Source organism: Ascaphus truei, chromosome 1 (assembly GCF_040206685.1).
Source record: "Ascaphus truei isolate aAscTru1 chromosome 1, aAscTru1.hap1, whole genome shotgun sequence".
Classification (NCBI taxonomy): Eukaryota; Metazoa; Chordata; class Amphibia; order Anura; family Ascaphidae; genus Ascaphus; species Ascaphus truei.
The window spans coordinates 129069585-129085536 of NC_134483.1; the positions used below are offsets into that span (position 1 = coordinate 129069585).

Here is a 15952-nt window from a genome sequence, read left to right on the forward strand (position 1 = left end):
TTGCTTTCAGTTACCCTTTGACACCTCTAGCCATAAAACACATCCACCCCGGGGGAAGGACAAGCACAGATAACATTCCAAGAGACACTGTTTTTAAGTTATCCTTGCTTCATTCATTGTAACATCGCCCGAAGAAGAGATCAGTGTATCTCGAAAGCTCACACAAATAAAAGCATTTCGTTAGCCACAGAACGGTATCATCTATTTATTTTTTGATTATATATATATATATATATATATATATATTGTGGCAGGATGACCATGGTTAGTGAGGAGACAACACGACTCTTCTGGTGAAATAATGCTGGTGGATTTATTTGTCTAAAAGTGTAACCAAAACAATGGGTACTATGTCCCTTTAAGTGCAATAAACGTAAACAAAAACCTATCCCCGGACGGGGAACTGACTAAACAAAAGTGCAAGCTATCTAGCTGGCTGGCTAGCTAACCTAGTCCAGCCCAACAATGTTCAACAACACCAGTTGGCTCCTTACCTGGGAGCTTTATTCCCCCTTGGGACAGGATCAATCTGAGCAGCCTGTGTCTGTCTGTCTGTCTGTCTGTCAACACTCCTCTGTCTTCTCTCTGTGCCTGAGAGAGACTGCTGCTGCAGAGGCATTTTTCCTCTTCCTGTTTTAAAGCAGACGAGCTAGCTTAATTTGAATCACCCGTGGACCTGTCTACTGGAAAGCAGGCATACTGCCATCTCCTACTAATGTATACAGAGTCAATGACCCTGTCACAATATACATATATATATATATGTCTCTATGATTTGGGCTGGTGAATCGCTGGCCTAACCACGCAGTTAAAGAGAGCTGGACTATACGTGTATATATACTCCAAAGTGGAGCAGATTTTGTTTGCCGATTTTCACATGTTTGCTGTGTTTAAAGCGACAGGCGCAATAAAGCCTTATTTTAATTTCACCTTAAAACAGTCTCCATTGCGTACTTCTGCACATGTCCTCTTACAGTGATGAGTAAAGGTCAGATCTTTCTTAGCCTCAGCTGAACTGCTTCTACAATTAAAATAATGAGCTTTCGTCTGCATTCAGTGCCACATTTTTTTCGTGGGCTGAGGCATATACATACATATATATATACACATATACACACACACAGAATGGCAACACACTGAAAAATAGGCCTCAGTAGAGGCAAGTGTGGTATTGTAGACTTCTTGATGCTGCTAGTGGCTGTCTGTTTTGACCCACAACATACTGTAGTTTAATCAAATGTATTTATTTTCATTTAGTAGAGGATGAGTGCATCATCGGGGATTCTTTCTCCTCCGTACTGTATGTATAATAGCTATTCTTCCCAGGTAGCACCCCTCTAATTGTTAATCCAGAGCTGAGCTGAGCAGGGATTACCCCCTCCCTCTCCACCCTTTCTGTGCGCAATTTATTTCGTCAATAATTCAATTCTGGTCAAATCTGTCCACCGAGATCTGAAACTGATTTTTTTTTAACACATCTCTAATTTCAGAAACTGAACAGAAAAAAAGACATTACATTTTGTGATGATAAAGTGATAAAGAAACAGTGTTCAACCTTTTTTTGGTTAAGGAACCCTATAATTATATTTTGAAATTCTATGGAACCCCAACCCTCTCAAATACCATGTCTGAGATCAGATGCATTGTAAGGAACCCCAACCCTCTCTAATAGCGTGTCTGAGATCAGATGCATTGTAAGGAACCCCGACCCTCTCTAATTGCGCGTCTGAGATCAGATGCATTGTAAGGAACCCCAACCCTCTCTAATAGCGCGTCTGAGATCAGATGCACTGTAAAGACCCCCAACCCTCCCTAATAGCACGTCTGAGATCAGATGCATAGTAATGAACCCCAACACTCTCTAATAGCGCGTCTGAGATCAGATGCATTGTAAGGAACTCCAACCATCTCTAATAGTGTGTCTGAGATCAGATGCATTGTAAATTCTTCTGTATTTGGTACATTTTTCAAATGACCTGCAAATTGCAGGGAACCCAAGGAATCCATGTTGAAAAACACAGTGCTAGAGTATATCAGTGAGAACAGCAGGTAAAGAATATCTTTGTTTTTTCAATAATGCTTGTGTTTTCTCAAAAGGATGATTATGTGAAACACTCTAACAAGTCAAAGATGATTAAAATGACACAGTATTTTACTACATACTATAAGTAAATGGCAATAGTATTAAAAAAAAAACCTAAGCAGAATTTATGCAAGAATTAGAAAAGTATATTTTAATGTAGTAGATGTTAAAATGCTTCTGTGGGCAATGAAACGTTCTAGCTATCATTCTGGTTCCCACAAAGAATAGGTATTCACTATATTTAGTAGGCTGTGGTACATTTTATTAGACTGACATATATGATGAGCAACCCTAAGAACTGTAAGTACTTTTTTTTATAATACATTTTTATTGTTTTTTTTTCAGCACAGGATCAAACATAACAATGACAGAATTGTCATCTTTACAAACTGTACATATAGTAATTTCCGGAGTTAACATTTTACATTTGATTCACACATTTGATTCATCCGATATTCACATTGTACAAAAATATTTCCATAATTATATATTTAATATATATCATTTATGTATTTGACACCACCACATTTTTCCCAAGCCTGTACTGTAAGTACTTTTAAGTCATTTAAAACTCAGCTTTACAGTTTGTCCACCACACGTTTACAAGCATTATGTTTCTTAAACAGGAAACAGGTAGGTCTTTATATACAGTACTAAGCTATTCCATAAGACACCTTCCCGGGCTTAGAAAAAACCCTTACAGCCCATTCAAGTAAATGGGTGGGAAAAAAAGTTACAATGATTTCAAAGATGAAGTAAATACTGTAGATAACTTTAATCAGTCCATAAAGAATTATTATCAGCATTTCACTAAAACACTGTTGGAAAATGTCAAGAAATATGATCAAGCTGAAAACGGTTATGTCTACTACAGAACTACTGTCTATGGCTGAATTGAAAATGTCTCTTGTAGAAGACTTATTGTGTTTATGTTTATATTGTGCTGGCTGTGCATGCAGCACTTTGAAGGAAAAATATGACTCAACAGCCCAACATAAAGTAATACTGTTAGTAAGAAATAAGCAGCTAAAAAGTGTGTTCTATCCACTGATATTCACTCTGGCTGGGACTGATGAAAATGTATTGCCGTATTATATCAGGCAAATCCAATGTTACGGTGCATCAGGAATCCTATCATTAATGTAACAATACTCCATTTGCATGTTGCTTTTCCGACGGTATGTAAAACCCTGAGTGAGCAAATGCTGAATAAAAGATGTGCAAAGCTTAATCGATACTCTTTGTTGTCAGTCGACTTTGTACGAATGTAATTGGCCATCTTTTGTGGAAGACGCCTTGTTTCATCCTCGGCGTTTCATTATAGTCTGAAATTGTCTCTTACCTCACAAGGCAGCTTGGAAAAAATGTTTGAGAATCTGATGGACTTGCAAGAAATTGTTTATTTCCTTTTGCTGGGGTGTCTTCAAAGAAGTAGCCGGGTTCAGTGGATAATGGCCCGCATGTAGGTCAGAGAATTACTTGCTAGGACGTATATCGAATCAGCTATGTTTCTACTGTATTCAATACTTGCCTTAAATCATTTTCCATGGTACGTGTAGCATGGAATAGCACGACAGCTTTTTCAATCAATGTCATTCTCCCATTATAAAAACCAGTTTTAGGATATCAGTTACAGAACTATATGCCTTAGCAGAAAGAGGCCTGAGATAAAACGGTAACCACACAGTGAAGAACGCACAGGAGATGTCTCCAACAAGTACAGCATCTCAGAGCATTAGACCTTATTGACTTGGACTTTGAGATTCCATTCCATTGTCCGCAAACCATGTCAAACTTATAAAATATAAATACATACAATTCTATTACATTATACACTTTCACGTAAGTAGGGATAGCAGGAGAGGCTGATCTGGAAAGAGATTGTCTGGTACAATATATACACGTTAAGGTGTATACCTGTATATAAATACATCATTTCTAAATAAATAGAAAATAACTAATTTTGTCTGAATAAAATGGCAGTACTGCAGTAAATGCAAAGCTAATTAGGTTTTTGAATACGGCAACTAAAAGGATTTGATAGCCGCTACTAACTTTAAACAATGGGCATTTATGATAGCATCAACCATGCTTATTTATACAAATGTCCGGAGATATATTAGTATACAAAAAACCTTTGCTGGGGTTCATGTCATTTTCAGGGGTGACTTCTTGTGTGCGAAGAGCAGGGAGACATAAGGCACCCCAATGAAAGCCCACTTTTCACTGGGCCAGAACTTGATGACGGGGCCCTGTTCAGGGATTTCAGATGCAGCATCAAAGTAGGCAAAGCAGACGCAGCCGAGATAAGCAGCCAGGCAGATGAGAATGTGCCTGCAAGTGAAAAGATAAGTCAGCTCCTTATTCTCTTTTAGGCTCTATTTGTGACATTTTCTTCCCTGTGCTGGAGAAGAGCCCAGGTCCATTCATATAAATCTCTTCTCTATTAATGGAATTGTCGTTGATCAATGAAACGGCTACTATTGTAGGAATGCTATTAGTAGCACTGGTCGTCATAGCAGTAACAGTAATACTTATTATAGTAGCAGCATTGATTTTGTTTTACGATACTGTATTGAACTACCCTATTAACCCCTTTGTTGCAGAGGAGGCTGCTAAGCAATACCTCGGACAGCGAAGCGGTGAATGGGGTTAAATACCTCCCCCCCCCCCCGTTCTACTTTGCATAATGTAGCACACTACTTACCATACACAGTGAAGGTAAGGGAAGTTGAAACGCGACCATATTTCACAGAAGGCTTTGTCACTGATCCAGCAGACTACAGCTAATGTCCACCAAAACCCTGAAAGCAAGCCTAGCTTGTACACTCGCATGTTGTCACATCTGAAATAGCAGGGGGGAGGGAGGGAAGAGTCATTTTGGATGCGCTGGTCTTAAAATTGTTGGTCATGGTCTGGATTAAAAAAACAATATTACATTTCCTTCACATTATTTATTGTCTGATTCAAAAGAGACCCAAATAAGTGATACAGTAGTTACCTAAGGAACCAGTACATGCAACTAATACCTACAACCTCCTGAATCTAAGAGAGGGGGAATGGTGAGCATGCCCTGTTCTTTTTTTTGCCATATCCAGATGAAGTATTAGTAGTACTATATCCACGTTAAAAATCCAGAGATCACTGGGATGGTTCCAATGCGCTCAGCTTGCAGTTCTATCTGACTCATCGGCTTTTGGCTGCAAACTACAGAGCTGCAGGCTGAGTGTATTGGAGCCATCGTGATTTAAAAGAGACTCATATCCCCAGGCTACCTTCAAAAGACCTGGGGACACCTTGTCAAGGATCACTCATTTACTAGCCAATAGTCTGCGTGATCTTGTGTGTATGATTGGGTTGTACAACTCTGTCCATCTGCTTTTTCTCAGTGGCACACAATTATTATACACCCATGTAAGGATTGTAGAGTAAATCATTAGAGGCAGGTCAATGAGAAATGAAATGTATTCTTCAAAAGTTGATTTACAAGGGATATACATAAAGCTGACGTAAAAATAAAGCCTGAGCAAGCTTTGAAAGCAACAAATCGACATCTAACCAATTAAATGAAAATACTTTGCATACGCACTATTTGGCTCCTTTTTGGCTACTATTTGTAACCCTTACAAAATGAGACTCTGGGTGGAATCCTATATGCTCCTAAGCATCAATGTGGATTTTGGCCAAATGCAGCCTGAACATCTGTTTCGGAGTATTTGATTTACAGTACCTCACCAAAACCCCTGATAGGCACAAAAATCTAATTTGATTTCTCCACAGAGAAATTACATGTTTAATCAGTAAATATTAAAATGATTAATTCCTATGAGAATTTCATACAGTATGAAAACAGCTTTCATTTTTTACAACCTTAAAAACACATTTTGAGCAGAGACCTCACGTGCTAGTCAAACATTCTTTAGTCCCCCAAAATCCTTTATCCAGCGTTCTACTGTAGCTCATAATAATGTAAATGTCAGACTCACTGTAAGAACACTAGAACTTTCAGAATAGAATAACATTCAGTAAATGTTAACCCCCTCAGTACTAGAAGCATTGAAGCGCCTGTGCTTCTATGTTTGCCAAGTTCTAAACCTGTATGTAGCTAGACTTATTGTCTCCGGTGCCGCTGCCACATACGGTCACGCGTCCGTGATGGTTGCGGCACCGGAGGATTAATGGTGCGTGGGGGTGGGTTCCCCTCAACATGGACCCCTGGCAGCGCGATTGCAGCAGACCCCGTCTCCGGTGCCGCTGACATTTGCTTCTTCCATCCCCGGCGCTGGGGACAGTGAGTCGTGCTGCAGTACAGCTGTATACATGAGCATAAAATAATGACAATTGAAGTTTAATGGAACTTGGCTACTAATTCTCCTATCACTCAAATTTGTGGACAATCTAAAAAGGATCATAATTTACTTTGCTATGTTTTCTGCATTCAAGCACAGTACCACTACCGATTTTGACAAGTGATGAAATATACTGTACTATGCAAAAAGAAATCCCTGGGTTTGCATAAAACGGACAGACTGAAGGCTCCGATATGATGGCTCTTTTCTGGGAAACTTCTCAGCAATGCTATGAGTTGACAAGAATAAGGAGAGCGATACTGCTAAACTGCATTACATAGCAAAAGCCACAGTGCAGGACAGAAAGGAAACTGGTACCAAGAAACAAGATTAAGAACTCAACCGCAATACACTCACATGTCTCCTGTGAGCACTGTCATTGTTATTACTCAGCGGTCGAAGTGTGTTGGTGTGAGAATAAAGTGACACTATTACAGTATTTACACATCTGAACTTCCCTGCGGCAGTTGAAGAATAAGAGATCTGTTTTCATAAACCGGATAAATATTGCTTGTTTTTGAAACATAACTATTGTATAATGTCTTTACAAATGGTGTGTCTATGCTAGAGCTTTGCTACCTTGTAACAAAGTATTGTGCTCTCATTCATACATCTTACTTCTGAGTGCTTTCTACCTGTTTCCAGTCGTTTTAGGGAAAAAGCACAATATCTCCCCCTTCCCGATATTTTAAATTTGAAGGATTCAAAAAGGTTATTCAATGTTATTTTATGTCATTTTGTTATTGTTTTTATTTATTTTTTAAAAAATGCCTTCTACCAGAATAAGCCACATTTTAGGCACATAGGAGGTGATGTATCAGCGTAAAGTGTGTGAATAGAAGTTTGGTTTGACACATCCTTCATAACTCCACCTATTGAGACTGACTAAAGTGCACATTCATTCAAAGATTGGAGCAAAGACCATGGTACATTGATGCAAAGAAACATAAGATGTACATGACACAATTTGCCCTAAGTTTTCCTTGATACATCACCCCCGTCGTATTAAAGTTACCAACTTTCCGTGCAGCTTAACAGGAACAGGTGTACTTAAGTCAAAATGCGGGTAAATACTGTATTAGAGATAGAGTGGCAAATGTAATCTGTGTTACTTTAATTGGAAAGAAAACATAGATTTGGTGCTTTAACAAGTTTTTCTTTTGGCTACAGTTATTTTTGACCTATTATACTTCTATATAGAACTGTGAAAACTAGGGCTGTCCTGCATAAACCAGGACATCTACAGTGTAGTAGCCAGGGGTGTAGATATAGCCCGGGCAGCCTGGGAAAAACCCGGGAGCCCGCGCCTTGCCCCCCACCTCTGTCGGTGGCACATTGCAGGGCCTGAGATGCAGTAGGAAGGAAGCACAGAGGGAAAGCACTTCCTCTGCAGGTAGGTGGGGCCTGGGTCAGGGGGCGGGGCCCTGAGATGCAGTAGGAAGGACAGAGGGGAAATTCGTTCCTCTGCAGAGCTTCCGTAGGTGGGTGGGGCCTGGGTCAGGGGGCGGGGCCCTGAGATGCAGTAGGAAGGACAGAGGGGAAATTCGTTCCTCTGCAGAGCTTCCGTAGGTGGGTGGGGCCTGGGTCAGGGGGCGGGGCCCTGAGATGCAGTAGGAAGGACAGAGGGGAAATTCTTTCCTCTGCAGAGCTTCCGTAGGTGGGTGGGGCCTGGGTCAGGGGGTGGGGTCTCAAGTAAAGCAGCATGGGGCTGGAGCTGCAGTCTGAGGAGAATGCTGGGAAAGGTGAGCGGGAGGGGAAGGGTTAAATCCCAGGGCTAAAAACAGACATGAAAGGGAAGAAGACAGAAAAGAAGAGACAGAAAAAATAAAGTACAAGAGAGAAATACATACGAGGGAAAAGAAAGACATGAGAGGGACAAAAGAGAGAGATGAGGGGGCAAGGAGAGAGAGGGAGAGAGAGACATGAGGGGGAGCAAAGTGAGAGACAAAGGGGGAGAAAAGAGATAGAAACAAATGGGGAGAGACAGACATGAATGGGAGAAGAGGGAGAGAAATGAGTGGGAAAAAAGAAAGAGAGAGATGAAGGGGAGAGAGGGGGGAGAGGGAGAGAGAGACATGAGGGGGAGCAAAGTGAGAGACAAAGGGGGAAAAAAGAGATAGAAACAAATGGGGAAAGAGAGACAGACATGAATGGGAGAAGAGGGAGAGACATGAGTGGGAAAAAAGAAAGAGAGAGATGAAGGGGAGAGAGGGGAAGACATGAGGGGGAGAAAAGAGAAAGACAGAGACACAAGGGGAGAAAAGAGGGAGACATGAGGGGAAAAGAGACATGATTGGGAGAAAAGAGAGAGAAAGACATGAGGGGGAGAAAAGAGAGACAGACATGAGGGAAAAAGAGAGACCGACATGAAGGGGAGCAGAGAGAGAGACATGAGTGGGAGAAAATAGAGAGAGAGGACATGAGGGGAAAAGAGAGACAAACATGTGGGGTGAAAAGAGAGAGACATGATTGGGAGAAAAGAGAGAGAAATACATGTGGGGGAGAAAAGAGAGACAGACATGAGGGAAAAAGAGAGACCGACATGAAGGGGAGCAGAGAGAGAGACATGAGTGGGAGAAAATAGAGAGAGAGGACATGAGGGGAAAAGAAAGACAAACATGTGGGGAGAAAAGAGAGACAAACATGTGGGGAGAAAAGAGAGAGACATGAGGGGGAGAAAAGAGAGAGAGACGTGAGGGGGAGAAGAGAGAGACAAATGTGAGGGGGAGAAGAGAGAGAATAATGTGAGGGGGAGAAAAGAGAGAGAGACATGAGAGGTAGAAAACAGAGACAGATATCATGGGGAGAAAAAAGATGCAGACATGAATGGGACAAAAGAGAGTCATGAGGGGGAGAAAAAGAGAGAGAGACATGTGGGGAGAAAAGAGAGAGACATGAGGGGGAGAAAAGAGAGAGAGACGTGAGAGGGAGAAGAGAGACAAACGTGAGGGGGAGAAGAGAGAGAATAATGTGGAGGGGAGAAAAGAGAGAGAGACACGAGGGGTAGAAAACAGAGACAGATATCATGGGGATATCATGGGGAGTGGACAAAAGAGAGGCATGAGGGGGAGAAAAAGAGAGAGAGACATGGGGGAGAATAGAGAGAGAGACATGAGCGGATGAAAGGGGAGAATACATGGGAGATTAAATTAAGAGAATGGCTGTTGTGAGAAAAGAGAAGAGGGAGGAAAGAAGCCATGAGGGGGAAATAAGATAAATACACGAGGGGAGAACAGAGAAAGAATGAGATGAACAGTGTAAAGAGAAAGACATGGTGGGAGGAGAGAAAGTAATGCTGGGGGTGGGAAGAGACATGCTGGGGGATTGGAGAGAGACATGCTGGTGGAGGAGAGACATGGTCGGGAAAGGGGAGAGAGACATCGGGGGGGGGGGGGGAAAGAGAGACACATTCTAGGGGAACGGGAGAGAGACATGCTGGGGGGAAGGAGAGAAAGATGTGGGGGAGGAGGGAGAGAGATGAGGAGGAGGGGGAAAGATGAGAAGGAGGATGAGGGGGAGAAATGATGATGAGTAGGGGGAGAGATGAGGAGGGGGAGAGATGATGAGGAGGAGGAGGAGGGGGTAAGATGATGATGAGGGGGAGAGATGATGAGAGAGGATCAGGGAGAGGATGGGGGAGGGAGAAAAAAATTGCAGTCAGAATTAATATTAATTGGCCATGAATATTTTTTTGCCCGGGGGCCCATGCATGTCTAGCTATGACACTGGTAGTAGCTGTACATAGTGCAGTATATGTAGACTAATGTTTCATAAAACTATCATATATTCCTATAAGGCTCAAAGTTCTAAATAGGTTGAAATCCGCTGACTTATAGCTTAGTTAGACAACTCTGTGCTACGTACAAGAACATAAACTTGTGATCTATGTTACCCATATGTAAATACACATATGTAAACGAAAGATACAGGACTTCACACAGATAAGGAGTGTGAGCATTTTTATCGCTGTTTCCTTTGTCGGCTAAATACAGTATGAGGCTGTTTTTGGGGCAAGGCATAATTTGCACAGATTCCATGCACTTTTCAGGGAATTTGCAGTCACAAAGACAATGCTTGCAATAAGTAGGACATATTACCTTTTATACTGTATCAATGTAAAATTGCTCAAGCTAGGTGTACAGACAAGCTAGGTGTACAGACAAGCTAGGTGTACAGACAAGCTAGGCGTACAGACAAGCTAGGCGTACAGACAAGCTAGGCGTACAGACAAGCTAGGCGTACAGACAAGCTAGGCGTACAGACAAGCTAGGCGTACAGATTTACTGATAAACGAGATTTACTGTCTCAGAAACCACGCCTGCATGGGGGGTGGGGGTCCATGCGTTAATCCACATGCACGGGATCAGCCCCGGTCCCATGACAGTAGTTTACCCAGGTGCCAGGAACAGTTACAATGCTGTTTGTATATATATTTTGAGGATGGGCACTTTCACTCCTGTTTTGGTTTGGATTCTATTTCTATTGACTCGATTTCTTTGGTTTTGGTTTTAATTTTGGATTTTTATGGAACATGCTAAAATAGCATAATATAGCATGACAATTGCTTAAAATGTGTTAACAACAATCCTAAGAAACAATTAGGAAACTAAAAAAATATACCTGCCAAACTTAAAGTAATTTAAAGCTGTAGTCCAATCTGCCGTTTTTAAAAAATATATATATATTTTTTCCCATTCAAAATGTGCATCAATACAATCTGCACACTGACAAGGGATTCGCTAAGCTGCAGATCGATCCGTTTTCCTGTAATCGATTGCTTGCTCTGGGTTGTTTAATTCAGTTCTTGCACAGCATTTTGGGCAATGTAGTCCTGGAATATTATTGACTGGGCAGTTACTAGATTCACTTGGTTCACTGCTATAGAGAGGGCGGAGCTCAAGAGGGGAAAGGGCGGGGCCTATCAGAAGGGGAAGGGGCTGTCACGTTAGAAATGCTTCCTACATTAGAAATATTAAAAAATGTCTTTAAAACATTTTTTTTTAAATGCTACAAGTATTTTCTCATAGTACAGACCTGATTTATTAAAAAAAAAAAAAAACACACACACATGTAGGATATTGCGTGAACTGCTGACTTACAAAAGATATGGCGAGCAACCCCGAGAGATGGGCACTTGGCCTGGTGTTCGGGCTTTAGTTTTCGTTCTAAATAATTTAATCGCTCTTTCTTTCTCTCTACCTGGGAAACTGGTGTCAAAACCCTAAGATCCTGAGGAAAGTCATTTTTTTTTTCTAAACGTGTAAAAGATTGTGGCACATTTAGGCAGAGATAAACTGTGCCAGTACCTCTCGAATACATGTATGTACATTGTGAGGTGCTGCACTAATGATTAGTCTAAGCTAACATAAAATGTTAACGAGGAAGTACTTACCTCTTCAGCTCGGTGATGAGTAGTATTGTACAGGGTACGCCCAGGGCCATTAGCGATATGCTGTTGATTGACGGTTTAATAAATGCCAACACCGTGGTAATTCCCGAAAGTACACCAACAACTGCTTTAAACCTCCACCTAAAGTGGAATAAACACAATCCATGAAATAATGCAGAAAAGAAACACACATACTCTAGTAAGCACTATTATCTGTGACAGGGCGCTCAACCCTGAGCGGGTTTGCTCTTGCTCAAACACACTGAGCGGGAGCTCAAAAAGAGCTTCAACTCCAATAGAATGCCTAGATAGGGTATTTATAGCTATCACTATACTTCTAAAGACACTCCTGATGAAACCTCTAAGTAGGTGGAGACGAACGAGTGGGAGGTTGCATGCAGAACTACCTGGCTGCCCGTGGACCCGCCTCTGAATCATCCATACGGGAATTCTACCCAGAAGCGCAAGGACGGAGAATGTGAGCAGAGCGAGCACAGGGGCTGAGACCATGCCAGCCGCTTTAGCTGATCTTATGATCAATATGCTTGACTGAATTTAACACCATGTGATTGTACCTTACTATCTACATACTACGGATAAAGTTTTTATCAGTCTGCGCTGTGTCCCATTTTCTTTTATGATCCCATGAAGGTTCCTACATAGGCTGTCTATACTGGCTGACACATTGGGTATAATTACGGCAAAGAAACCTTTATAAACATTTTCACGCAAGAAATTTATGAGTACAAATTTCTTTGGACCTAAGAAAAGTTCTATTTAAATCACAAACATATTGCACTATTTGCATACATTTCTTATTCACACGTGCCTGCGCTCCCTGGATCACCTGGACATCTGAAATACAATTGGATTGGGAAAGCAATCCAGACTAAAGGTTGAAGCTGCAACATAACAATGTGTCTGTATTTAGACCCTTTTTTTTCACTTATTCACTTGAACTAATTATTTGATATATATATATATAGTGATCAAGTGATATAACAATTGCTTAAATCGTGCATATATATATATATATATATATATATATATATATATATATATATTTATGTAGAGGTATCAGTACCGTGTTAGCCGAGCTTCAATAATCAAAAAATAAATAGATGATACCGTTCTGTGGCTAACGAAATGCTTTTATTTGTGCGAGCTTTCGAGATACACTGATCTCTTCTTCCGGCGATGTTACAATGAATGAAGCAAGGATAACTTGAAAACAGTGTCTCTTGGAATGTTATCTGTGCTTCTCCTTCCCCCGGTGTGGATGTGTTTTATGGCTAGAGGTGTCAAAGGGTAACTGAAAGCAAGTGAAGAAAGAGTGTGTATGTGTATCAGTGTGAATAAAAATGAATGGAGAGCCCACAGTATAAACAGTGCTCTACACAAGGTGTGTGTGGAGTGAGAGGGATATAAATGGTGTGGGTGGGTGTGGAAATGTGAGAGTTTGTAGCACAACTAAAAGTGTGTGTGGATACTATGTGGTCCCTATTGGTGTATATGGTGTATATGGATGGAAAAATAAGGAGTATTAGTATGTGTGAGAGACAGCTGTGTGTATATATATATATATATATGCACGATTTAAGCAATTGTTATATCCCTTGATATTCTTAGTGTCAAAGTAATATCTAAGAATAGATTTAAGCGCCATTGAATAGCACTTCTTTTTGCACAATTACTGACTGTTGGGCATGGCTCTATGTAACTTGTACACCTATTAAATACACCTACAATTACGACACGCATTAGAAGTAGTTGTCAAGGTTAATTATGGCCGCAACCTAAATACCACAGGAGTGACACATGCTGCAGTTACCAGGTCCTGCCTGGTTCACATAAGATTAACAAAACAAATTGTAGGCTCGGTTGTTTCTTTAATTCTGTTATAGAGAATTATTTATTTTGAAAAAAAAAAAATTCCGGAACTATTAACTGACCACAATAGTTATTCCTTAAAAAATGGTTTTACAGGCATTGGATCATACGCTTCCGCTGACAAATGTAGCTGATCTTTAGAATTCTATGATACAGTATTTGTCATTGTTCTTTTCACTGTCTAGTAACAATGTATTATTCAGAAAGGTTCATCGAGCCTCTTTGCCTCAAGCAAATATTACATTAAGTAAGGGCTTAGAACATCACATTACCTAAAACAGTAACGGACGTTATTTTCTCTGTGGTTAACGCATATCCACAAAACGAATTATTATCTGCAAAGACAACGGCTGTTCTCACTCATCAGTATAGGCTTAAAGCAGCAAAACGTAGCACTATGCAATTAAAATGTGCAATTTTTTTAAATTATAGGAGTGAAGCAGGGGGCCTCCGGAGATTAATTGCATTCATTTCAGCTGCGGAAACCCCCTGCTTCCAGAGATTCTTCTCTCCGTAGGGGTGCTGGTATCTCATCAGCCAGGGAACTTGTGTGCCAAACTAAATGGAGGCTTAAATGTCCCTCATCATGCAGGCCAATAGGAAGCCAGGACTTCATCCCATGATGGCCGTGTGACCTGGACTTTATCACCACAGAGATACCGGCACAGTATTTCTGTAAGCAGGGGGCCCCCGGAGCTGAAATGAACGCAGTTCAACTCCGGACATCCCCTGCTTCAAACCAGTAATAAAAAATACATATTAAAAAAAAATCAAAGCGCTGCATGTTTTGCTGCTTTAACGTCACTTTAGCACAACATTGCTACAGTTGGCGTTACTCCCATCCAGATTCTGAAATATGGGTCCTGTCTAGCAAAACCCATATTTCAGGGTCTGGATGTTAGTAATGCCACCTTTAGGTAAGACTTAACTAACGTCACGTTAAATCCCTGTGTTAACTTTAGCAGACCTTTGTTTGATATGTGCTGTTAGGAAGGACGTCTCTCTTGCTTATAATTATCACTAATGCCACTTATAATTAATGCAATGCTCTTTCCGGCCTGAAAACATGACTTAACGTTACGTTGTTGGCCTTTGAAGATACACGTTGAGGCATAACTTCGGATAATCTGACATGAAATCACTTAACAAAGTTTTGTGACTCTGACCACTAGGGTTCAAACTGCAGATACTGTATGAAGATTTGGGGCATGGTGATGTACATGTGCACACTACTGTATGTCAATATTTATCTTCTTAAAGGTGCAGTCTATCCTAGGATAAAATGTGTACAGGCTTGATGGAAATAGCCTTGCTTTCTCTTCCATTCCTGACATCGGTGGGTGAATCTGAGTAACGGGATAGCTACTGTACACGAGCAATCACATGGCCCTGGGGACAAAGGGGATTATTTACTATATCTCCCATGTGTGAAAATTGAGCAAACCCTGTGCGAAGAAATTTAAGTCAACGAATCAAATTCCAATGTTCCTTTTATTTGACATTTATGAGTTGTTTTTGCACCGACTTTGCTCTAATTCTTTACCCAGGAGATTTTTTAGTAAATAGACCCCAACATGTGCATGACACAGTACACTGGTGTCTCAGGCATTCTGGGCTTAAAGAGCTATCTTCTAAAAACAACTAAACTGGACAGGATTGGAAGCATCCCAGGTGTGTTATGTCTTTTAGTTTCTATGTGATGTAGATTATTTTGTCATGGATACACTGATGATTGACACTGAGGATTCTGGTTATGCCATAGCATTAGCTAGGTGGGATGCCATTCATTCTAATCATACAGTTATAGTAGAAGATATCAACTAGACAGCTGTAATTAGAGGCTAAAACATTAGTTCCAGATCATGAAAGGATGGTCAGTAATTAAGGAGCAGTCCTATTGGAACCAAAATGAACTAATGTCAATAAAGGGGTGTCATGTGTTAAATATTGGTGGTTGGTGTTTTTTAAAAATAAATCAGACAAGTAGCTTTTTTTTTTTTTTTTTTAATCTGGAAAGTTTTAATTTAAAGTGCAGACACAACATCAATTTAACGGCAGAAATTTGTGACCGGAAATTATCCTCTATATTTTAATCTATTTTGAATGCATTACATAATCTGTTGGTGCCATATAGTTACATGATAATACAATGTAGTGCACTCCTTTCATCACTGCTACAATTAGATTTGAAATGTCTTAATCTGGTCTTTATCTTAACATTAAAACCATCTGGATATAGTG

General features: G+C 40.6%; 1 protein-coding gene across 2 annotated transcripts in view; it reads right to left on the bottom strand.

The window, feature by feature from the left end:
- Positions 1-2355: 2355 nt before the first annotated feature.
- ACER2 (alkaline ceramidase 2) overlaps positions 2356-15952 on the bottom strand; it is a 32068-nt gene continuing 18471 nt past the window's right edge. For both annotated transcript variants that reach the window (XM_075594700.1, XM_075594693.1), the window contains 3 exons: positions 11825-11962; positions 4791-4928; positions 2356-4417 (listed from right to left, as the gene is read on the bottom strand). In XM_075594700.1, coding sequence (XP_075450815.1) covers positions 4231-4417; positions 4791-4928; positions 11825-11962 — 463 coding nt within the window. In that variant the 3' untranslated portion in view covers positions 2356-4230. The remainder of the gene's footprint in view (positions 4418-4790; positions 4929-11824; positions 11963-15952) is intronic.